The sequence below is a fragment of the Syngnathoides biaculeatus genome, chromosome 4, assembly GCF_019802595.1.
Source record: "Syngnathoides biaculeatus isolate LvHL_M chromosome 4, ASM1980259v1, whole genome shotgun sequence".
In the NCBI taxonomy this organism is placed as follows: Eukaryota; Metazoa; Chordata; class Actinopteri; order Syngnathiformes; family Syngnathidae; genus Syngnathoides; species Syngnathoides biaculeatus.
In genome coordinates this window covers 18,851,790-18,876,473 of record NC_084643.1, presented here as the reverse complement: position 1 = coordinate 18,876,473, position 24,684 = coordinate 18,851,790, and the positions used below count along the sequence as shown (strand labels likewise).

The 24,684-nt window shown below is 43.7% G+C and overlaps 2 protein-coding genes across 11 annotated transcripts in view; both read left to right on the top strand.

Moving 5' to 3' along the window:
- piwil2 (piwi-like RNA-mediated gene silencing 2) overlaps positions 1-17,802 on the top strand; it is a 118,327-nt gene extending 100,525 nt beyond the window's left edge. For 3 of the 7 annotated variants that reach the window (XM_061817783.1, XM_061817782.1, XM_061817784.1), the window contains 3 exons: positions 7,789-8,042; positions 14,849-14,956; positions 15,427-15,804. In XM_061817783.1, coding sequence (XP_061673767.1) covers positions 7,789-8,042; positions 14,849-14,956; positions 15,427-15,583 — 519 coding nt within the window. In that variant the 3' untranslated portion in view covers positions 15,584-15,804. Of the gene's footprint in view, positions 1-7,788; positions 8,043-14,848; positions 14,957-15,426; positions 15,807-16,522; positions 16,673-17,434 lie in introns of those variants that run through there. The other 4 variants (XR_009794699.1, XR_009794700.1, XM_061817781.1 and 1 more) reach the window with 4 other exon arrangements.
- A 121-nt stretch (positions 17,803-17,923) lies between these two features.
- Positions 17,924-24,684, top strand: part of LOC133499592 (poly [ADP-ribose] polymerase tankyrase-1) — a 47,881-nt gene continuing 41,120 nt past the window's right edge. For 2 of the 4 annotated variants that reach the window (XM_061817777.1, XM_061817776.1), the window contains exons 1-3: positions 17,924-17,998; positions 21,855-22,369; positions 22,731-22,955. In XM_061817777.1, coding sequence (XP_061673761.1) covers positions 21,943-22,369; positions 22,731-22,955 — 652 coding nt within the window. In that variant the 5' untranslated portion in view covers positions 17,924-17,998; positions 21,855-21,942. Of the gene's footprint in view, positions 17,999-18,168; positions 18,195-21,712; positions 22,370-22,730; positions 22,956-24,684 lie in introns of those variants that run through there. The other 2 variants (XM_061817778.1, XM_061817779.1) reach the window with 2 other exon arrangements.

The window sequence follows — 24,684 nt, the reverse complement described above, 5'->3', positions numbered from 1 at the left end:
TTTATCTCCTCTATAATTCTAAAATTATCTTCCTCTGTAATCCAACAGTCCTCAGGTTTTCCCTCTCAACATCCACCTCTTTGGTCTTTTACTCTTTTGCCTAGCAGTTCCATCCTCATCACCCTTCTACCAATATTCTCACTCTCTCTGTTCAAACCATCAAAGACTGCTCTTTCTCAATTTATCTCCAAAACCTTTTCCTTTGGCTGTCCCTATGAGTTCATTTCGAATACTATCTAGTCTTCCCAACCTGGTACAGATGTACAGTTTTGTTTGTAGTGTCCTATGGTAGCTCTTTGGTCTAGCCCATAGTGGAGCTTGGACAAATGTCTTTTATATTGATAAACGATTTCAAACATGGCGGCACGGTGGCTCAGCTGGTTGCTCGTTGGCCTCACAGTTCTATGGTCCCGGGTTCAATCCCAGACCCGACTTTGCATGTTCTCCTCGTTCCTGCGTGGGTTTTCTCCGGGCATTCTGGTTTCCTCCCACATTCCAAAAACATGCAACATTAATTGGACACTCTAAAGTGATCGCTGGATTAGGCTCCAGCCCTCCCTGCGACCCTCGTGAAAATAAGTGGTGAAGAAAATGGATGGATGGATGCATTTCAAACATGTCATTTTTGTAAGTAATGGGGCGGCAGAGGAGCGTCTTAAACTGGTTACAGGTCCGTAAGCACCTCCTGCTTCAAACGCTTCACCATGATCCCGGTTCCCAAGAAACCTCTAATATTTCCTGAATATTTTCTGAATGACCACAAACCTGTCGCCTTGACATCTGTGGTCATGAAGTCTATTGAATGCCTTGTGCTGAACCACCTTAAGAGCATCACAGGTCCCTTGCTGGACCCCCTACAGTTTGCTTAACAACAGGGTTCGTACGGGTCAGGGAATTTCTGGAATGTCATGGAAAGAAATGTTACCTTTTCCAGGTCTTGCAAAGTCCGGTAAATAAAAAACATTTTGCTTGGGTCAGGGCATGTCATGGAATTTTCAGTCACTGTGACTTGACTGGCGCGATCGCACTCTCAAATCTGTATAATCGAGCACGAAAAATCACGCGCGAAAAATTTGTCACGAGTAGAAATACATAGATTCTCAGCGCACATGAAAACCAATCCAGCAGTGAACCACAGCCTGACTTTTTTTTTTTCTTTTTAATACGGAAGCACACAGTCTCCTGATAGTTTACCTGACTCCGCCCACCTTCGGCTCTTAAAGGGGTAAACTCATAATTGCAAAACACCGTCCACCCACACAGTCTGGACAGCGTAGAGCAAAGAGTTCGACATGCTGCTTGTGTTTACACTCGATAATAATGGGAAAAGTAGAAGAAAAAATAAATTGCTGTTGCTTTAATGAATGTCGGGTTATGTGAATAATAGAAGAATAACTGGTGCAACTGGATGAGATTTTCTCTTTTTTTAACTAAAAGAGGTCTGGTCTGAAGCCAAAGTAGAAAGTACAGGATGAGATGGTGTATAATGGTAAAATTCCACCTTGGCACAGCCTGATCGAGGATGAAAGCTCAGACAATACAGTGCATAAATAGCTAATTCTGTATTTTAAATATAGGCCACATAACATTAACCTTAGATGTAAATATATGTTCAACATGTAATTATAGTTTATATTTTCAATACCCATAAATTTCTCCATCATTATGATGCACCTACTACATTGATAAGCTTTGCCACTTATTATTTAAGTGAAAACAATGCAGCCCTACAGGTGTCACGTCCCATCGGAAACGAGAGTAGGACCCAAATGCAGGAACTCGGAAGACGCAAGGTAGTTCAAGAAGAGACACGTTTATTGTATGGAGAGGTAGGGGATCGAGCAGGCAGTCCGGTGCCGCAGCGGTAGTTGTGACGTCGGGCGAAGAGAACAGATGAGCGGACAGGCAGGAGTTGGTACACGGGAGAACAATCAGCGCAGGCAGAAGTATCGAAGGAGTCAGGCTTACGGGGTTGGTCAGAGAACGGACGGAGGTCGGTACACACAGGTTCAGTCACGAATACGAGAGTGCTGGAACGGGACATAAACCTCAACGAACTGGCGGAGAACCAGTCGTCACCGGGTCCTATATATACAGGGGATGATCAGCCCGCATGAGGCGCAGGTGTGCGCCTCCTAATTAGCGCAGCCGCGCGGGCACCCGCACAGCTCGTGCTGAAGCGGCAGGATCATGACAATAGGGGCACAAACCAGTGCAATCTGTAGGCCGGTCCCAAGCCCGGATAAATGCAGAGGGTTGCGTCAGGAAGGGCATCCGGCGTAAAAACTGTGCCAAACAAATATGAGCGTTCATCTAAAGAATCCCATACCAGATCGGTCGTGGCCCGGGTTAACAACGCCCGCCCCTCGGCACTGCTAACCTGCAGGGCGTCGGTGAAAATTCAGCTACTGTGGGTCGAAGACAAAGAAGGGAAGGAAACCGGATCCATCGTCAGAAGAAGAAGAGGAATGCACAGAGCCTACAACTGAGTGTTGGGACTATGACTGGAAAAGCTCAGGAGTTGGTTGACATGATGATTAGGAGAAAGGTTGATATTCTGTCCATCCAAGAGAGCAGGTGGAAAGGTAGTAAGGCTAGAAGTTTAGGAGCAGGGTTTAAATTATTCTACCACGGAGTAGATGGGAAGAGAAATGGAGTAGGGGTTATTTTAAAGGAAGAGCTGGCTAAGAATGTCTTGGAGGTGAAAAGAGTATCAGATCGGGTGATGAGACTAAAATTTGAAATTGAGGGTGTTATGTATAATGTGGTTAGCGGCTATGCCCCACAGATAGGATGTGACCTAGAGTTGAAAGAGAAATTCTGGAAGGAACTAGATGAAGTAGTTCTGAGCATCCCAGACAGCGAGAGAGTTGTGATTGGTGCAGATTGTAATGGAGATATTGGTAAAGGAAACAGGGGTGATGAAGAAGTGATGGGTAAGTACGGCATCCAGGAAAGGAACTTTGTGGGACAGATGGTGGTGGACTTTGCAAAAAGGATGGAGATGGCTGTAGTGAACACTTATTTCCAGAAGAGGGAGGAACATATAGTGATTTACAAGAGCGGAGGTAGAAGCACGCAGGTGGATTATATTTTGTGCAGACGATGTAATCTGAAGGAGTTTACTGACTGTAAAGTAGTGGTAGGGGAGAATGTAGCTCGACAGCATAGGATGGCAGTGTGTAGGATGACTCTGGTGGCGGGTAGGAAGATTAAGAAGACAAAGATAGAGCAGAGAACCATGTGGTGGAAGATGAGAAAGGAAGAATGTTGTGCGGCCTTTCGGAAAGAGGTAAGACAGGCTCTCAATGGACAGCAGAAGCTCTTGGAAGACTGGACAACGACAGCCAAGGTAATCAGAGAGACAGGCAAGAGAGTACTTGGTGTGTCTTTTGGTAGGAAAGGGGAGAAGGAGACTTGGTGGTGGAACCCCAAAATACAGGGAGTCATACAAGGAAAGACATTAGCGAAGAAGAAGTGGGATACTGAGAGGACTGAGGAGAGGCGAAAGGAGTATATCCAGATGCGACGTAGGGCAAAGGTAGAGGTGGCAAAGGCTAAACAAGAGGCATATGAAGACATGTACACCAGGTTGGACACGAAAGAAGGAGAAAAGGATCTCTACAGGTTGGCCAGACAGAGGGATAGAGATGGGAAGGATGTGCAGCAGGTAAGGGTGATTAAGGATAGAGATGGAAATGTGTTGACTGGTGCCAGTAGTGTGCTAAATAGATGGAAAGAATACTTTCAGATGTTGATGAATGAAGAAAATGAGAGAGAAGGGAGAGTTGAAGAGGCAAGTGTGAAGGACCAGGAAGTGGCAATGATTACTCAGGGGGAAGTCAGTAAGGCACTACAAAGGATGAAAAATGGAAAGGCAGTTGGTCCTGATGACATACCGGTAGAGGTATGGAAGCAATTTGCAGATGTGACTGTGGAGTTTTTGACCAACTTATTCAACAGAATACGAGCGGGCGAAAAGATGCTTGAAGAATGGAGGAAAAGTGTTCTAGTTCCCATTTTTAAGAACAAAGGGGATGTTCAGAGCTGTGGGAACTATAGAGGAATAAAACTGATGAGCCACACAATGAAGTTATGGGAAAGATTAGTGGAGGCTAGACTCAGGACAGAAGTAAATATCTGCGAGCAACAGTATGGTTTAATGCCTAGAAAGAGTACCACAGATGCATTATTTGCCTTGAGGATGCTAGTGGAAAAGTACAGAGAAGATCAGAAGGAGCTGCATTGTGTCTTTGTGGATCTAGAGAAACCCTATGACAGAGTACCAAGAGAGAAACTGTGGTACTGCATGCGTAAGTCTGGTGTGGCAGAGAAGTATGTTAAAATAGTACAGGACATGTATGATGGCAGCAGAACAATGGTGAGGAGTGCCTTAGGTGTGACAGAGGAATTTAAGGTGGAGGGGGGACTGCATCAGGGATCAGCTCTGAGCCCCTTCCTGTTTGCAGTGGTAATGGATAGGCTGACAGATGAGGTTAGACTGGAATCCCCTTGGACCATGATGTTCACAGATGATATTGTGATATGCAGTGAAAGCACGCAGCATGCAGAGGAACAATTAGAAAGATGGAGACATGCACTGGAAAGGAGAGGAATGAAGATTAGCCGAAGTAAAACAGAGTATATGTGCGTGAATGAGAAAGGTGGAGGGGGAAGAGCGAGGCTACGGGGAGAAGACATAGCGAGGGTGGACGACTTCAAATATTTAAGGTCAACAATCCAGAGCAATGGTGAGTGTGGTAAGGAAGTGAAGAAACGGGTCCAAGCAGGTTGGAACGGCTGGCGAAAGGTGTCTGGTGTGTTATGTGACAGAAGAGTCTCTGCAACGATGAAGGGGAAAGTTTACAAAACAGTGGTGAGGCCGGCCATGATGTACGGATTAGAGACGGTGGCACTGAAGAAACAACAGGAAGCAGAACTGGAGGTGGCAGAAATTAAGATGTTGAGGTTCTCGCTCGGAGTTAGCAGGTTGGATCGGATTAGAAATGAGCTCATTAGAGGGACAGCCAAAGTTGGATGTTTTGCTGACAAGATTTGAGAGAGCAGACTTCGATGGTTTGGACATGTTCAGAGGCGAGAGAGTGAGTATATTGGTAGAAGGATGCTAAGGATGGAGCTCCCAGGCAAAAGAGCGAGAGGAAGACCAAAGAGAAGGTTTATGGATGTGGTGAGGGAAGACATGAGGGCAGTTGGGGTTAGAGAGGAAGATGCAGGAGATAGGCTAAGATGGCAAAAGATGACACGCTGTGGCAACCCCTAACGGGACAAGCCGAAAGGAAAAGAAGAAGATTTAAGTGAAAACACACGATCACATAGCTGAAATATTACTGTCTACCACAATCAGTCAATCCAATACTGGTCATTGAATTTTGCATTTAATACTTGGAAAGTCATGGAAAATTCATGGAATTTTGATTCTCTGGAAGTGTATGAAACCTGTAACAAGCAAACAGCTCTGTGGAAGATGCAGTCAACGTTGGACTCCACCTCATCCTGAAACACCTTGATAGCACGGGGACCTATGCAAGGATCTTATTCGAGGACTTCAGTTCTGCGTTCAACGCCATCATCCCCAAACTGTTCTCCAAGATTCTCCAGCTCATCTCGCTTTCCATCTGCCAATGGATTTACAGCTTTCCTGACAGGCAGAGCACAGCAGTTGAGGCTGGGGGACACCCCACATGCACCATCAGCACCGGGGCACCCCAAGGTTATGTCCTTTCCCCACAGCTCTTCCCTCTCTACATGAACAACTGCAGCTCAACACATTTGGCTGCCAAATTCCTGAACTGTATGAATGAGACTACAGCCATCTGCCACATAAAAGAAAGTGATGAGTCTGCATATCGACAGCAATTGGTGAGGCTGCAGATGTGGTGCAGCTGACACAAACTGGAGTTGAACGTACTAAAGACTGTAGAGATGATTATGGGTTTCAGGAGGGATCCCCTTTCACTTTTAAACTGTCAAACATCTAGACCTTCAAGTTCCTGGGTATTCCAGTCTTTCATGACCTGAAGTTGGGAAATCAACATCAATTCCATCTTCAAAAAAGCCCAGCATAAGATGCACTTCTGGGGCGTCTGAGGAAGGACAACTTGCCATGTGACCTGTTGAGACAGTTCTACATGGCGGTCATCCAAATTGATAGACAATTGACAGGGAAAATGTTCTTTTTAACTAATAGTTGTGCAAAGGATGCAAGGTTTTCCCGCATTTAGAACAATCAAAATACCCATTAGAGGGATTGTGCAGTGCATTGAGTATTGTGCAAACGGTGTCAAGACCTCAAGATGTGTATGCAGTTTAAAGTGCCAAATGTGAAGCGGCTGGGATGAGAATCAGCACCTCCAAATCTGAGACCATGGTCCTCAGTCGGAAAGCGTGGCATGGCCTCTTTAGGTCAGGGATGAGATCATGGCCCAAGTGGAGGACTTCAAGTATCTTGAGGTCTTGTTCATGAGTGAGTAAATAATGGAGTGGTAAATGGACATGTGGATCGGTGCAGCGTCTGCAGTGATGGACTGTGTATCAATCCGTTACGTTTAAGAGCGAGCTAAGTCGGAAGGTGAAGTTCTCGATTTACCGGTCGATCTACATTCCTAGCCTTACCTATGGTCACGAGCTGTGGAACATGACCGAAAGAACAAAATCCCGGATACAAGAAGCCGAAATGAGTTACCTATGAAGGGTGTCCAGGCTCTCTCTTAGAGATAGGGTGTTGTGCTCAGTCATCTGGGAGGGGCTCAGAGTCGAGCTGCACATTGAAGAGTGGAGCCAGTGGTCCTCCGCATTGAGAGACCAGCCAGATTTGGTGGCTGAGGCATCTGATTCAGAAGACTCCCGGCCGCCCTGCTGTTGAGTTGCTCAGGGCACTTCTTACCAGAAAGAGGCCCCGGAGACTACTCAGGCACCAAGTTGGGGAGCGGAAAGGGCACTGTCGGCTCCCCTCTGGCTCCAGAGTGTTATATCCCCATGTTGAAAAGTGAATGCATGTGTAGAGTTTTAGAAACAAATGTTTTTGGATCAGCATGGTTGAAATCCAAAGACACAAAAAGGAAAGCGTCAGGGTCGGCTGTCTTCTGCTCACTAATGTGATGTTTATAGTCCATGAAATCCCACCCTCCTGTTTTTGCGTCAAGATTCGTACTGCCTCAAAGGTTTACAGCATTTCTCTAAAGGATGGTTTTTCAACCTGTTTGCTACAGCTAGCTTTTTCAGCAAGTTAACTATTCGATCATGCACATATAGCCGCCACATTTATATTTCCATTGTTGGGCAAAGGGTTACATAATTGCAAGCAATCATTTTTTTCAGATCAGCAAAAAATAAAGACAAAAAAATAAGAAGAATTTCCTCCAGTTATTTTGTTAAACACTTTTGCACATTGGAAAAAATACATTCAACTTAAAATGTCAAATATGGGAATTAAAATAAAATCAATGTAAGGCATTATACCTTCTCCTTTTATACGCAGACCGCGAATGAAGAACAGCATTATGTAATTGAATGAACATCATCTTGTTACATGGATAGTGAATTAAACACTAGCATATGTCCACATCATTTAAAAAGAAATTTAAATCAGCAAAGCATATCATCTTGTAAATTTGCATTTGTGGTGACTGGGATATTAGTATTGGATGAATATTTGGTAGGTTAATAAATGTGTTCCATGTTAAGTTTGTTCTTTGCTATGTAATGATTCAATATACTGTATGTACTGAAAAAACGCCATAGCCAATATATGTATAACTTTCTATGCAGGTCAACCATTGCTTCCCAGAACGGATTGTGGTATATCGGGATGGCGTGTCAGATGGTCAGCTCAAGATGGTTGAGGATTATGAGATCCCTCAGTTGATCAAATGCTTCAAGACATTTCCCACCTATGAGCCAAAACTTGTCTTCATTGTGGTTCAAAAGAGAATCAGCACTACCCTCTATTCCTATGTTGGAAGCAGCTTTGGCTCGCCTTCACCTGGAACTGTTCTGGATCACACGCTCACTCAAAAATACTGGTCAGTGTATTTTTTTTTTAAATCCCACAATTTCTGGGGGTTCAATTTACTCGGGGAGTAAATGAGTCAGGTCCCCAACTATCACCGATCTCATAAAACTGCTTTTAAATCCAATATTATATACAGTAGGGCTGCCACTTATTATAATTTTGATAGACTGCGTGCCAATTATTTTTATTTTAGATCACTAATCGGATCATATGTAAATCGCAGCTTATTGCACAGGCAAGCTGCTGCTGACTATCTTAAACCTTGAAGTCATTAAGAAAAAGGCAGTTAAGATGGTAATACATTTAACTTCTGTAAAACCTATAGTGCTTACACCAGAGTTTTTGAGATGATTATTAATGATGGCACATTTAAATTGAAGGTGATACGTGGGCATTTGATAAAATTCCCATATTTTTTGTTCAGACCTCCATAGAATGACTGACAGACTTAGTATATCAATCCATTTTCTGATTGGCTTATCCTCACAAGGGTTGTGGGAGCGCTAGAGCCCATCTCAGCTATCAACAGGCACCCTGAACGGGTTCCCAGCCAATCACGGTGCACATAAAGACTAACAGTCGCACTCACAATCACACCAAGGGGCAATTTAGAATCTCCAATTAATGCATGTTTTTGGGATGTGGGAAGAATCCGGCGTGCCCGGAGAAAACCCACGCAGGCAAGGGGAGAACATGGAAACTCCACACAGGCAGGGCTGGGATTTGAATCCCGGTCCTCAGAACTGTGAGGCCAACACTCTAACTACTTGTGCCACCATGTCGCAGACTTAGTATAACAGTGTTTGTTTTGTTTAATAAAACCACAAATTATCATACTTTTTTCTTTTGGCTCATCCTGCCTTCATCCTCCTCTCTTAACACCACCTGCCCTCATGTCTTCCTTCACGACATTCGTCAACCTGTTCTTTGGTCCTCCTGTCACTCTCTTGTCTGGCAGCTCAATACTAATCACCCTTCTACAGGTATACTAATTATCTGTCCTCTGGACATGTCCAAACAATCGAAGTCTGCTCTCTATAACTTTGTCTCCCATACATCTAACCTTGAATGTCCCTCCTCAACATCTTAATTTCTGTCACCTCCAGCTCTGGTTCCTGTTGTCTCTTCATTGCAACTGTCTGTAATCCGTACATCATGATTGGACTCACCACTGTTTTATAAACTTAGCCTTGATTCCTAGCAAAGACTCTTCTGTCGCATAACACACCAGACACCTACCTCCAGCTGTTCTAACCTGCCTAGACCAGTTTGTTCACTTTCTTATCACACTCACCACTGCTCTGGATTGTTGACCCCAAGTATTTGAAGTCATCCACCCTCGCTATCTCTTCTCCCTGGAGCCTCGTATTTATTCAATCCAAGGCAAACAGGCAACAATGTCAGAATCACACGGCAAAGAAGCAAGGTCGTCAACAAGCCACGGTTCGGTACACAAAGGATCAAAGAGGTGAACATGGAATTGCGGGAACGTGACGTCAAGGTAGAATGATCTGGTGAAGGGCCAAACCACACACGTGGCAATATAAATTGACAGTAATCACTGCAAATAAGAATTAGGTGGGCGTCTGGTCACCGGAGCAGGTGTGCACCGGGTCAAGGAAAGACATGCCCTTGACTGGTACCAACCCCTCTAGCGCCCAGCCCCGGATGCCCCAGGAGACTCAGGATGCGAGGCATGAGGGGTCGACAATAAACTGGGAAGGAACCCAGGACCACTCCTCAGGGCTATACCCCTCACAATCGACCAGATACTGCACCCCCATCCCCGACGGAGCGAGGAAACTGCAGCCAGCGCACGGTGTAGACGTGCGTGCGTGCGTGCGTGCGTGTGCGTGCGTGCGTGCGTGCGTGCGTGCGTGCGTGCGTGCGTGCGTGCGTGCCAGTCCAGTGACCCACATTGTGTTAAGCTTGTGCAGAGTGCCTTTACTCATTCGCGGTTCCCGTTATAGGCCAGTGCAATGACAATTGTGCAAAGAGATCAGTTTAACGTGACTAATCGTGCATCACCACTGGCCAAACACAACGGTGTACTGTCTGTCTCCATCCAACCCAGACCAACTTGCTCTCGTCTTCACAAAGATTTTCAACAGGTCTCTAGAGCTGTGTGAAGTACCAACCTGCTTCAAACTCATCATACCGGTCTCAAACAAAAGCAGCAGTCTCAGGTTTTAATGACTACAGGCTTGTTGCCTTGACATTTGTGGTCATTAAGTTGTTTGAACGCCTTGTGCTGGACCACATCACAGGTCCCCAGCTGAACCCACTGCAGTTTGCCTATCAAGCTAACAGATCTGCGGATGATGCCGTCGACATGGGTCTGCACTTTATTCCTTTACATCTCGAAAGCAAGCCATCCAATTCGAGGATCCTGTTCGTGGACTTCAGCTCTTAGTTTAACACCATCATCCCTGAACTCTTCTCATCCAAGCTTCTCCAGCTCAGCGTCTCGCCTGCCATCTGCCAGTCGATCTACAACTTCCCCACAGGCAGGACACAACAGGTGAGGGACACCACCTCATTCACACGCACCGAGGCACCACAAGGTTGTGTCCTCTTGCTGCTGCTCTTCTCTCTCTACACAAACGACTGCATCTGAACGCACCGGTGTGGGGGACAAACCTGGAGCTTAAGACACTAAAGACTCATAGAGGTGATTGTGGACTTCAGGAGGCATCCTTCACCATGCTGTCCAACTGTCTTGTGTCAACCGTCAAGACCTTTGAGTTCCTGAGAACTACAATCTCACACGACCTGAAGTGGGAGAAAAATATCAACTTCATCCTCAAAAAAGCCAAGCAAAGGATGTACAATGCTGTGAAAAAGGATTCGCCCCTTCCTGATTTTTTTTTTTTTTTTGCCTTACACAAAGTTTTCAAATCTTCATGCCAATTTTAATATCAAACAGAGACAACCCAAGGAAATACAAAATACAGTTTTCATATGACAATTGAATTTCTCAAGGCACATTATAAACAAACCTTTCAGAACCTCTGTGAAAATGTAATTGCCCTGTGAATATAATAGGTTGTTCCACCCTTGGCAGCAATAACTGAAATCAAGCGTTTACAATAACTAGTGATTAGTCTTTCACATCGCTGTGGAGGAATTTTGTGTCAAACTACTTTGCAGAAATGTTTCAACTCCGTTAGATGGGACGGTTTTCTAGCATGAACTGTCTGTTTAAGGCCACCACAATATCTGAATTGGATTTAAATCCGGACTTTGACTTGGCCACTCCAAAACCTTAATTTTTTTTATCATTTTTGAGCCATTCAGACGTGGAGTTGCTGGTGTGTTTTGGGATTGTTGTCCTACTGCATGATCCAAGAGAGCTTGTGTTTGAAGGCATAAACTGATGGCCGGATGTTGTCCTTCAGGATTTTCTGGTACACTCTAGAATTCATTATTACAGCAAGTTGTCCTGGTCCAGAGGCTGCAAAGCTGTCCAAGACCATCACACTGCCACTGCCATGCTTCACTGTTGACATTTTTTGTTTTATCAAATGCTGTGTTAATTTTACACCAGATAAAACGGGGCGCAGACCTTCCAAAATGTTATATATTTGACTCGTCAGTTCACAGAATGTTTTTCCAAAAGTCATTACGATCATCAAGATGTTTTTGGGCAAATGTGAGATGAGACTTTGTATTCTTTGCCCACAGCAGGGGGTTTCGCCAGGGAACTCTCCCATGGATGCATTTTTGGCCAGTGTCTTTCAGAAACGTTTATTATTCCGTGGTCGGGGATCGGGCAGGCAGTCAGGTGCAGCATCGGTAGCCGGGACGTCGGGCGAAGAGAGCAGGTGAGCGGGCAGGCAGGAGTCGGTACACGGGAGATCAATCAAGGAAGGCAGAAGTGTCAAGGGAGTCAGGCTTACAGGGTCGGTCGGAGAACAGGCGGAGGTCGGTACACACGGGTTGACGATCAGGGATACGGAACTACTCGAACGGGGCATGAAGCTCAACGATCTGGCGCGGACCAGTCGTCATCGGCGTCATATAAATACACAGGATAATCATCCCGCATGAGGCGCTAGTGTGCGCCTCCCAATCAGCGCAACTGCGCGGGCACCCGCACAGCCCGGGCTGGAGCAGCAGGATCATGACAGCTACTTAATGTTCTCTGACATGTTCTAATGATTTCTTGATTCAACAAGTATGGTGGTAATGAGGTTTGGGAATTGAACTCACCTTTCCCAAATTTGTGGTTAGTCACGGTGACTTTGTGATTTAACAAGGGGGTACTTTTTCACAAAGCGTCAGAAAGGTTTGGAATTTTTTTGTGCCTTAATAAATTGAATTGTCATAAAAAAAAACTGCATTTTGTAGTTCCTTGTGTTGTCTCTACGTGATATTAAAATTGGTTAGATGTTTTGAAACCTTTGTGTGTGATAGATGTGAAAAAAAAAAACTGAAATCGAGAGGGGGGCCAATACTTCTTCACTGCACTGTACTTCCTGTGGCTTGTGAAGAAGCATGGCCTGGCATGAGAACTGCTGGGACTGATCTTAACAGCACTCATCAAATCAGTACAGTGTAACTCCTTTACAGTCTGGTTTGGGGCTGCCACAAAAAAGGACAAACTCTGACTGGAACAGACAATCAAAACTGCTGAACGGTTTGTTGGCACCACCCTAGCCACCCTTGAGGACTTGCATGCCACCTGAACTAGGACAAGAGCAGGCAGGATTCTATCACAGCTTCCACATCCTTGCCACAAACTCTTCTCACTCCTCCCCTCGGGTAGTAGGCACTAATGATCAATGCAAATCTAAAAAAACTAGCGATCATTCCAACAATTTCTTCCCTCTTACATTAAAATTTTTGAATCATTAACATACAATTAAACTGCAACATGCTGCTAATTTTCTACCTCAAATTTGTTTTTACATCCAGCTGGGCCAATTAGTATGATGTATTATAGACCAGGGGTGGTCAATTTGTCTAGGTAGTTTTGGTCAATTGCATGACGGCGTCCCAAAAGACAAAAAAGAGGACAACAGCCTATCATCCATATCGTCGCTTGATTTAGGTGTAGCAGATGTCAATCGCACACACATAGAGGCGCATTCTAACGAGCTAGCCTCCTATTTAAGCTCTCTCATGTTTTCTCCACGGCTGTGCGTGCCCCCCACACCCTGTCGGTAGATCGTGAGAGACTGGCTGCTTGAAAAGTAGATGTTGGGGTAAAAAAGTCTGTTGTAGACTATCACACAACTAGTCGCTTTAAACTGCATGCACTCCTTGAAGTCTTCACACCCATTCTACAATGGTTATTACACTAGACTTTCACTCTAATGGGCATTATAATTGCTCTAAATGCTAAAAAAAAAAAAAAAAAAAAAAAAATGCATCTTTTGCACAACTGTAAGTTTAAAAAAATAGTTCTGTGTCAAATGAGTGTCTGCTGTCATACTCAACATGTACAGTGAAGAAAATAAGCATTTAAACACCCTGCTATATTGCAAGTTCTCGCACTTAGAAATCATGAAGTGGTGTGAAATTTTCATCATATGTGCATGTCCTCTGTGACAGAGGTAATCTAAAAAGAAAAATCCAGAAATGACAATGTATGATTTTTTTTTTTTTTTTAGATTTGTCAAACAGCTGCAAATAAGTATTTGAATACCTGACACTTGAAGCTGTGACTTGCGGACGAGCACGGCTTCGGCCGAAATGGCTCACTGTCTGGGAGTCTGTTGTTATTTAAAAGGGATCTGCATATCATCTAAATATGGCTTGAAACAATAGGGTAATATTGCCCCAGACACTTCACTCGATTGTGAGATGTTCTCTTCTTCGAAAAAAGCTTCCATGTCTGAAGGGACGTGTCCCATAGTAGGGGCCACAGCGTGTTTTCAATGCCGAAAGTCTGGGGTGCAGTAGATGCAACCAATATGGCGATCACTTGGATGTCGAATGACACTTCCACAACTTTGCACATGGATGACGTGCTCTTCCCTCATATTTATTTTTTCGTATAGACATTGAAGTGAATAATGTTATATGTATTTTTAATTTCAACATCTATTTTAGAATGTTGGTAGGGATGACACTTGGGCTTTAAACTTCTAATGTGACTTTCTCTTTCCTGTATGGTAAAATAATGGATATTTTATTTTTGTCTGTGGTTTTAAGACCAAATAAATTCTAAAAACCATCAGGACAAGAGTGCATTTAGAGGCGATGAAGAGAGACCAAGGGTTCTTTCTGTGACCCCCCAAAAAATAATTATCGATAAAACACCCGGCGGCACGGTGGCGCACCTGGTAAAGCGTTGGCCTCACAGTTCTGAGGTCCCGAGTTCAATCCTGGACCCGCCTGTGTGGAGATTGCATGTTCTGCCTGCCTGGGTTTTCTCTGGCCACTCCGGTTTCCTCCCACACCCCAAAATCATGCAACATTAATTGGACACTCCAAATTGCCTCCAGGTGGGATTGTGCGATTGCCTAGCAACTAGTTCAGGGTGTACCCCGCCTCCTCCCCGTTGAGTTGGGATAGGTTCCGGCACTCCCTGTGACCCTTTTGAGGATAAGCGGCTAAGAAAATGGATGGATGGATAAAACACCCTGGCCAACTAGAAATAAAAAATAATAAAAACCTGTGGCGTCCGCAGGGAGGTGCGTGAACAGTTGTGATTAATGTGATCTCTCAGCAATGATTAAAAAAAAAAAAAAAAAGCTGTCACAGGTGGAACAATTTTAAAAGTCCGGTGTGGACCAAAAGGCTTTGTGCGATTATGCCCCAAGAATTATTTTCTGTCTGTCTTCAATCTCTTCTCTTTTCCTTACATAGGGTGGACTTCTACCTAATGGCACATCACGTTCGCCAGGGATGCGGACTTCCTACCCACTACATTACCCTGTACAATACAGCAAACCTAATGCCAGATCATCTACAAAGGTTATTTTTTTACCCATATATTATTTTAGATACTGATGGTGTACTTTTAAAATGTATTTGTTCACTCACTGAATGGGTACAATGAACTTAAATTGAAACAGCACAAAATGACAAGGTTAAAGCATTCAAAAGCATTTGCTATAAAATTCAAGCAAAAAAGTGTTTTGTTTGACATCATTATTTATAGTAGTTAAGTTTTTTGTTTGGACTTGTGATATGTAGTAAAATGGCATTGGCCATTCCCACTCCCTATACATTATGATCATTGAGTGATTGTACACTGCAATGAGAGAGATTCTAATTGGAATTGGGATTTCATTCAATTTATGACTGTGCTTATCCAATACAGAGTGACCAAACATTGTGCATCTCTCTACGGGTACCCTTTTACATATTTTGTCAACATACTGATTCAAAATCTTTTTTTACATTACATTACATTTTTTTACATTGACTTTTGTATCCAACAGGCTGACCTTCAAAATGTGCCATTTATATTGGAACTGGCCTGGAACAATTCGAGTTCCAGCACCATGCAAATATGCGCACAAACTGGCTTACCTTTCAGGCCAGTACCTACATTCAGAGCCATCCATCCATCTGGCTGACAAACTTTTTTTTCTTTGAAAGTTGTCTTGTTTTCCAGTTAAGTTCCTAAATATGTTGACATCGGAAAATTGCTTTGTTTTTCTGTTGGATTCAAATTAAAAAGAAATGACTGTTCAGTGCCCTATGATTGAATGTTGACCAGTCTAAGGTGTATCCTTCCTCTCTCCCTGATCACAGTTGGCAAAGGTTTTAACACACCTATGAGTCTAAGCAAGAAATGTTTTGGGGTGTTCAATTAAAATAGTTAAAAACAAAATGAGTATTTTCTTCATTTGATTTTACAGAATCATTCTTTGTTTTAATGTCAGCATTCGTTTGGGGATCATGTTAAAATATAAAAGGACTGCAGCATTGTAACTATTGCCACATGTTAGTAATTCGAATATCATATACTGTATTGAGAAACATGACCGGTGAGGGGAAAAAATATATACCTTAGTGGGTTAAAAGAGAGCAGATATCCGCACAAGAATAATGGAAGATAGCGCTTCTTTGATGGTTCTCAGTCTCAATGTTTCTTGATTAGCCGAGCAAGATGACCCAGGAAAACTTGGATAGGTCGGTCAAATTCTAAAAATGTTTCGGAAAGTTACTCGTACCAACATTTATGAAAGATATTACCCTCAATCCTTTAGGCCAGCAATATTTTAAAGTGACTACAAGGTTTTCAGACTATGTGACAACGTTGGTTTTTCATTCAAGGGACTTTAAATATAATTGCATGTAAAGCTGTGTGTGTGTGGGTGTGTACACAGTGTATAGTTGATAATAGTAATGAAATTGGCATTGGAATCACAACACCTATAGCCAGCCGTCCATGGGTTTATTAGTGTGGTTGCTGAATGACCACTTTTGAGAGTTATTCAGGTACTGATATGCACATATCTACATAAAGATGACTTCCGTAGCACTTTAATCACCACTATACATTTCATTAATACATTTTACTCGGCACAGGTACTATTGGCTCTCAATAGTATTGGAATTGATACACGGAGACAGAAGGAAGTCACTACAGGAGTAACATGGACAATGAAAGAGTGGAGCATTTGATCAGAAGAGGAAAGATGGCTTACTCCTGAGCAATTTACCACCACTCCTGAAATGGTGAATAAACACCCCTGCTTAAATCCACTACTATCTGTAGTGGTACTGTGCAACAGGAATTTCAGCTATGCTATGTGTGTGTGTGTCTCCACCTTTTACATGACACAAGAACGTGAGGTGAAGTGACGACCTTCCACACTCATTCAAATCACATTGGATGCACCATCTTTGGCCATGCATTTCTTTGTATGAAAAGAAGATTTCATCACAGTAAAATTAAAATTAGACTGATCCAATCTGGTTTTTGTGAGTTTGAATGTCATCCATGTCAGAGTAATCTGCAAGAGTTGCATTGAGGCAACTAGATTATAGCTATGATTATAAATATTACAACTTTTAATTTAAAAAAAAATGTTTTGATGTGGTGTTTTCTGATTCAAATCTCTAGTTTGGGGTGATAAGTGGGTTGTTGGTGTTGTTACCAGATGACATGACTGGTCCTGGCTGTTGGCAAAATAACCTATTCCTCTACCTGTAGTGTCAGGCCATCTTTGGGGCAGAGACTGTGAGCACTCTCCAATTGATAGTCTGATCAACATTGTAGGTCAAGTATAATTATTGTTTTACATTAATATTTCATTATAAAACATCTAACAAATCATCCCTCACATTCATTTTTTAGCTGTTGCAAAGCATGTTTCATTGAATTATGACCACCAAATCTGGGAGGTGACTACATTATTTCAAGACGTGCTGGCTAAATGGGAGTTGATAAAACAGCACAGGCTACAATAATGACTATCAATTTTTTTTTATTTGCAGCACATCGAAACCTGCGGACGGGAGACATCATGCTTCTGAAGGATAACCAACACCCTCGTAACGAGTGGCGGATGGGACTGGTCACCTCAACCTTCCCGAGCAGTGATGGGAAGGTTAGGAAGATAGAAGTCAGGAGAACCACTCTGGACACTGTCAAGACATTCCTCAGACCTCTGTCTGAGGCCATCCTACTTCCCAAAAAGAATTAAGGATCATGAGAAAATGACAATGTAAACAGAGGAGTGACATTTGCACAATGTCAGGCGGAGTGTTCTCCCCTGCAAGATGTTATAAGGGACTCTTCTGTTTTGCATATTTTATTATTTTTTGCAGTTAATCAGTTACATTTGTACACAGCCTTGTTAATTTAATGCTTTAGTGTGATTTCGCATCTAACCTTTGGGTGGCAGCACTCATTTGTTTGTGCCGAGTACGTTTGAAGAGATCGAACTTCCTTTGTGTCAGCAAGCAACAACCGTTAATGTTCAATAAAGGAAAGAAAAAAAAAAGCAAGCAACAACCGAACGCACTTGAAGTTCATCGTCGCGTTGTCCATCATTTCGTGTAAGCTATCCTTCAGAAAGCATTGGCTTTAAGTTTGTTGTGATGCACGAACACTAAAATACAGGAAGTCATCCAAGGAAAGAGAATTTTGGGAAGAAGAAGTGGGACACGGACAGAACTAAGGAAAAGCGAAAGGAATACATTGGGATGCGTCGTAGGGCGAAGGCGAAACAGAGGCATATGACATGTACACCAGGTTAGATACGAAAGTATGAGAAAAGGATCTCTACAGGTTGGCCAGACACAGGGATGGAGATGGGAAGGATGTGCAGCTAGTAAAGGTGATCAATGACAGCAATGGAGATATGTTGACTGATGCCAGTAGTGTGATAAGTAGATGGAAAGAGTACTTTGAGACGTTAATGAATGGAGAAAATGGGAGAGAAGGTAGAGTAGAAGAGGCAATCGTGAATGACCAGGAAGTGGCAATGATTAGTAAGGGGGGAAGTTTGAAAGGCACTGAACAGAATGAAAAATGGACAGTTGGTCCTGATTACATACCAGTGGAGGTATGGAAGCGTTTTGTAGAGGTGACTGGAGGTTTTTTTTTTTTACCAACTTGTTCAACAGAATACTAGGGAGGCCCCGTAGCTCAGTGGTGAGAGCACTGGTTTGGTAAACCAGGGGTTGTGGGTTTGTATCCCACTGGGGCCTCCACTCCCTGAGAAGGGAGAAGTTGCGTCAGGAAGGGCATCCAGCGTAAAAATTGTGCCAAACATATATGTGCGTTTATCAGAGATGACGCGCTGTGGCGACCCCGAAAGGGACAAGCCGAAAGAAACCGTTCAACAGAATACTAGCGGGCGAGAAGATGCCTGAAGAATGGAGGAAATGTGTGGTAGTTCCCATTTTTAAGAACAAAGACAATATTCAGAACTGTAGACACTATAGAGGAATAAAGATGATGGGCCACACAATGAAGTTATGGGAAAGATTAGTGGAGGCTAGACTCAGGACAGAAGTAAGTATGTGTGAGGAACAGTATGGTTTCATGCCTAGAAAGAGTACCACAGATGCATTAATTGCTTTGAGGATGGTCGTGGAAAAGTACCGTAAAGGTCAGAAGGAGCTACATTGTGTTTTCGTAGACCTGGAGAAAGCCTATGACAGAGTACCAAGAGAGGAACTGTGGTACTGCAGACACAAGTCTGGTGTGGCGGAGAAATATGTTAGAATAGTACAGGACGTATATGAGGGCAGCAGAACAGCGGTAAGATGTGCCATAGGTGTGACAGAAGAATTTGAGGTAGAGGTGGGACTGCATCAGAGATCCGCGCTGAACCCTTTCCTGTTTGCGGTAGTAATGGATAGGCTTTCAGACTAGGTTAGAGTGGAATCCCCTTGGACCATGATGTCCGCAGATTATATTGTAATCTGCTGTGAAAGCAGGGAGCAGGCGGAGGAACAATTAGAAAGATGGAGGTACGCACTGGAAAGGAGAGGAATGAAGATTAGCCAAAGTAAAACGGAATATATGTGTGTGAATGAGAGGGGCACAGGAGGAAGAGTGAAGCTCCAGGTAGAAGAGATAGCGAGGGTGGATGACTTAAAATACTTGGGATCAACAATACAGAGCAATCGTCAATCGAAGTGAAGAAACTGGTACAAGCAGGATGGAACAGTTGACGGATGGTGTCTGGTGTTCTATGTGACAGAGGAGTCTCCACTCTGAAGGGCAAAGTTTATAAAACATAGGAGGACATGAGGACAGTGGGTGTTAAAGAGGAGGATGCACGTGATAGGCTTGGATGGAAAAGAATGACATGCTGTGGCGACCTCTCACGGGACAAGCAGAAAGAAAAAGAAGAAGTTCATAAAAGGTACCAGGAATAAGGAAGTGATTTGAAGGGCTTGTGGGGGGGTCAGAGGCCACATGCGCACATCTCTCGCTGTGTGAGAGCAAGGAGGGGCTGAATACAAGTGATCTTAAAAAAAAAAACATTTGTTCACATTTGTTATTCATATCAAACACATTTAATTCTTCTTTCGGCTTGTCCTGTTTAGGGGTCACCACACCGTGTCATCTCTTTCCATCTAAGTCGAAATCCTGGATCTTCCTCTTTAACACCCACTGCCCTCATGTCTTCCCTCACAACATCCATCAACCTTCTCTTTGGTCTTCCTCTCGCTCTTTTGCCTGGGAACTCCATCTTCAGCACCCTTCTACCAATGTACTCACTCTCTCGCCTTTGGACATGTCCAAACCATCGAGGTCTGCTCTTTCAAACCTTGTCTCCAAAACATATAACTTTAGCTCTCCCTCTAATGAGCTCATTTCTAATCCTATCCAACCTGCTCACTCCTAGTGAAACCTCAACGTGTTCATTTCTGCCATCTCCAGCTCTGCTTCCTGTTGTCCCTTCAATGCCACTATCTCTAATCTGTACATCATCCTAAATCTGTAGAGATATCTGGGAGTCTACATCATGTTTTATAAACTTTACCCTTCATCCTAGCAGAGACACTTCTTTCACATAACACACCAGACACCTTCCGCCAGCTGTTCCAACCTGCTTGGACCCATTTCCACACTTCCTTACCACACTCACCATTGCTCTGGATTTTCAACCCCAAGTATTTAAAGTCGTCCACCCTTGTTATTTCTTCTCCCTGGAGCCTCACTCTTGAAGGGTGTAGAGGCACCCCTCTCATTCACGCACATATATTCAGTTTTACTTCAGTTAATCTTCATTCCTCTCCTTTCCAGTGCATGCCTCCATCGTTCTCATTGTTCCGTCACCTGCTCCCTGCTTGCACTCTAGATTACAATGTCATCGACGAACATCATGTTCCAAGGGAACATGTTTAACCTCATCTGTCAGCCTATCCATTACCACAGCAAACAGAAAGGGGCTCAAAGCTTATCCCTGATGCAATCCCACCTCCACCTTAAACTCTTCTGTCACACATACCGCACACCTCACCACTGTTCTGCTGCGCTCATACATGTCCTGTACAATTCAAACATTTTTTTCCTGCCACACCAGACTTACGTATGCAGTACCACAGTTCCTCTCTTGGTACTCTGTCATCGGCCTTCTCTAGATCCACAAAGACACAATGTAGCTCCTTCTGACCTTCTATATACTTTTCCACTAGCATACTCAAGGCAAATAATGCATCTGTGGTACTCTTTCTGGGCTTGAAATCATACTATTGCTCGCAGATACTTACTGCTGTCCTGAGTCTAGCCTCCACTACTCTTTCCAATAACTTCATTGTGTGGCTCATCAACTTTATTCCTCTCAGGGGTCCAAGCAGGTTGGAACAGCTAGCGGAAGGTGTCTTGTGTATTTTGTGACAGAAGAGTCACTGTTAGATGAAGGGCAAAGGTTATACAACAGTGGTGATACTGGCCATGAAGTACGAATTAGAGACGGTAGCACTGAAGAGACAAGAGGAACAGAACTCGAGGTGTCAGAAATGAACATGTTGAGGTTCTCGCTAGGAGTGAGCAGGTTGGATAGGATTAGAATTGAGCTCATTAGAAGGACAGCCAAAGTTGGATGTTTTGGAGACAAGGTTCGAGAGAGACTTCGATGGTTTAGACATGTCCAGAGGCAAGAGAGTGAGTATATTGGTAGAAGGGTGTTGAGGATGGAGCTGCCAGGTAAAAGAGCGAGAGGCAGACCAAAGAGAAGGTTGATGGATGTTGTCAGAAAAGATATGAGGGCAGTTGGTGTTAGAGAATACGATGCGGAAGATGGGTTTAGATGGAAAAAGATGAAACGCTGTGGGTCATTTTGGAACAACGATATTAACATAAAAAAACGTTTTGGCCATAAAAAATGTTCCTTGGAAAATATAAATTCACGTTTGCAACTGTGACAGGTAAATGAATACCGCATGCGTGCAGGGCTGACCCGACCGGAAGCTTGACCACTCTACACCGGAAAGGCGGAGCACTCGAAGATAAGTTGTTTTGTTGCTTGCAAGCTGCTGTCATGGCGGTGCCTCTGTCTCGTCGCTCAATAGCGCAGCAGCAACAGAATAGCTTACAGTCTCCGCCGAGGAACAGCTCACTTTCAGGTCCTACTCCGATGGCAGTGAACAACACTCCGCATGAAACTGAGCGGGAAAGCAGCGGCGGAATTGAAGGCGCTCTGGCTTCTCCAGACCTACCTACCCCGGTCCTAGCGAGCAGTGGGAGCTCAAGCACGACAACCTCTGGCGGCAGCGGAGTCTCGAGCCCCGGTTCTGGGGCCACAAGCCCCGCTGACGCTATCAGCGGGATCGTAGGAGCCTTCCGGGAGTTGTTCGAGGCATGTCGCAATGGAGATGTGTCGAGAGTGAAGCGGCTCGTCGACTCTGTGAACGTAAACGCAAAAGACATGGCTGGTCGAAAATCGACTCCTCTGCATTTCGCCGCGGGTATGTCTGGCTAAGAATTGCTAAGCTAACCAGCTAACTCTCGGTCACATCATCGTTCGTCAGATTACCGACGTCTATGTGTTCGGTGTCCTCTCGTCGTGTTTTCTTTTGTTTTAATTATTTAACCAGAATAGACGACATTGACACCGTGTTTACCAGGTAATCTTCAGCATCAGTCAACAAAATTACGTAGCTCCTGTATTGTACTATACTGCTAACAACAAACGAGCCAACAGGCTATCCTACGTCGTCTGGTTTATGTTTAACTATGCTAGTTATTCAGTTTCTACTCATGTCTCATTCGTATCTACTCAATTATGTGTTTCTGTGAATTGCAAACAATGAAAGTATCTTCCTTCAGGGTTTGGTAGGAAAGATGTGGTGGAGCATCTCCTACAGACAGGAGCCAATGTCCATGCCAGGGATGATGGAGGGCTCATTCCACTGCACAATGCCTGCTCCTTTGGCCATGCTGAGGTTGTTGGCCTCCTCCTGTGCCAGGGTGCAGACCCAAACGCCAGAGATAACTGGAATTACACTCCCCTGCATGAGGCAGCTATCAAAGGAAAGATAGATGTGTGCATAGGTAAATTTCAATCCATGGCTTTTTTACTTTATGCATAATCTTGGAAATTGTGAGTGTGAATTTCAAACTGCAAACTGACAATGGGTCAATTGGTGTTTAGGTCAAAACAACTGCAACAGTATATTTTTTATGGCGGGGGGGGGGTGGGGGGGGGCATATGAGAACCCAGAATTGTGTCAGGGAGCTGCACGATTGATAATTTGAATTTAATTCTTAACTGTGTCCCATTGTAAAATGCATAAAATGTTATATTTTGAATAGCTGGTACTGGTAATTAGAATGAAAATATCCTGTAAATATGTTAATGGACTATATCAAACTGTAGAGTGTTAAATAAGAAAGTAGTCATATAGAAGCAATAAACCAAAACAATCATCGCATCAGCGAAATTTATTTTGAACTTTTTAATCACCATAAACACTGAAACTGGTTTTCACTTCATTTTTACCTTTTCAGTGAGAATAATCCAGTCTGTTTTGGTTTTAAACAAGGGAGTTGAAATCTGGCTGAATGGTTTAGGTTGCTATGCGTAGGACACCTGAGAGGTGGTCATCAGTGATAGAGGATCGTTGTTTTGATTTCTTGAACTTCATCACTGGAAGTGTTTCTCCATATATGTAGTAAGTTGATCCAAAGATGACTCGAATCTTCTGAGCCTGCCTTTTCAGGTGTGGAAAGTTCTCTTTGAGGGAAGAGTAAAAATCCAGCTGTGAGACTGACCTAAAGTGCTCTGCCAGAAGTGTCAGACTGCAGTTCGGTGCATTCCAATCTGAACATCGCTTGGTGCATTTTAGACATTGTAGTTGAAGGGAGAAAAAAACATCTGCATTTCACTCTGAATGGTTTTAAAATCTTGAAAATGCTCCATGCAGACATCTATCATGGATGAGTACATGTGGAGGTTATCAGATGATCCTGTTGCTTCCTTTAGTGTTGGCAAGTGGGTGAGAATCTTGCTCTCCACTTGGCTTGAGAGAAGCTGCAACTTTTTCATGAAAGCCTCCACCAGCCACAAGAAATACATGGTCTGCCACCCAGTCGTCATTTAAATGCTGTGGGATTTCATGTCCTTTCTTCACTCAGAAACCCTTAATCTGGGTAACCCAGACACTCTTCAGTACTTTGCCCAGGCTGAGCCACCTAACGCCACAGTGATAGCTTATGTCTCCATGTTCTGTCTCATTTTACTCCAAAAGTACAAGAAACTGATTTAATGCTCTGGGCAGTGTCAGGTTTATCACAGCTCTTATCCAACATCAGAGAAAAATAGTCAGTTCGCCGCTCTGTTCTTCAGCGGAAGCTCTAAGTTCCCTGCGATGTCTTCAACCCACCTCATTGGGAGAGTGGCACGTTCTCAAATTCTCCCCTTTTCTCAGGGCATATCAGCGCAACAATAAGCACTCCTTAATAAACTCTCCGTCAGAAAACGCCCTACTTTTTTGGATGACTTTAAGAAATTAAATAACTTGTTCTGACGGCTGCATCTCTGGTGTGCAAACGTTTTGGGGGAAAAAAAAATCCATGTTGGCTTCGCAGTTTTGTTAGCAATGCACCATACTCCCTTGTGTGCTCTTCATCAAACAGATTTCTGTATTCATCCTCATGTTTGGTCATGTGGTGGTGATTCAAATTGTAGCCTTTTAGCACAGCGACCTGTGTACCACAAATTAAGCACAAGGTTTTACCTTTGACTTCTGTGAAGAAGTACTTGGCAGTCCTATTTCTTGTT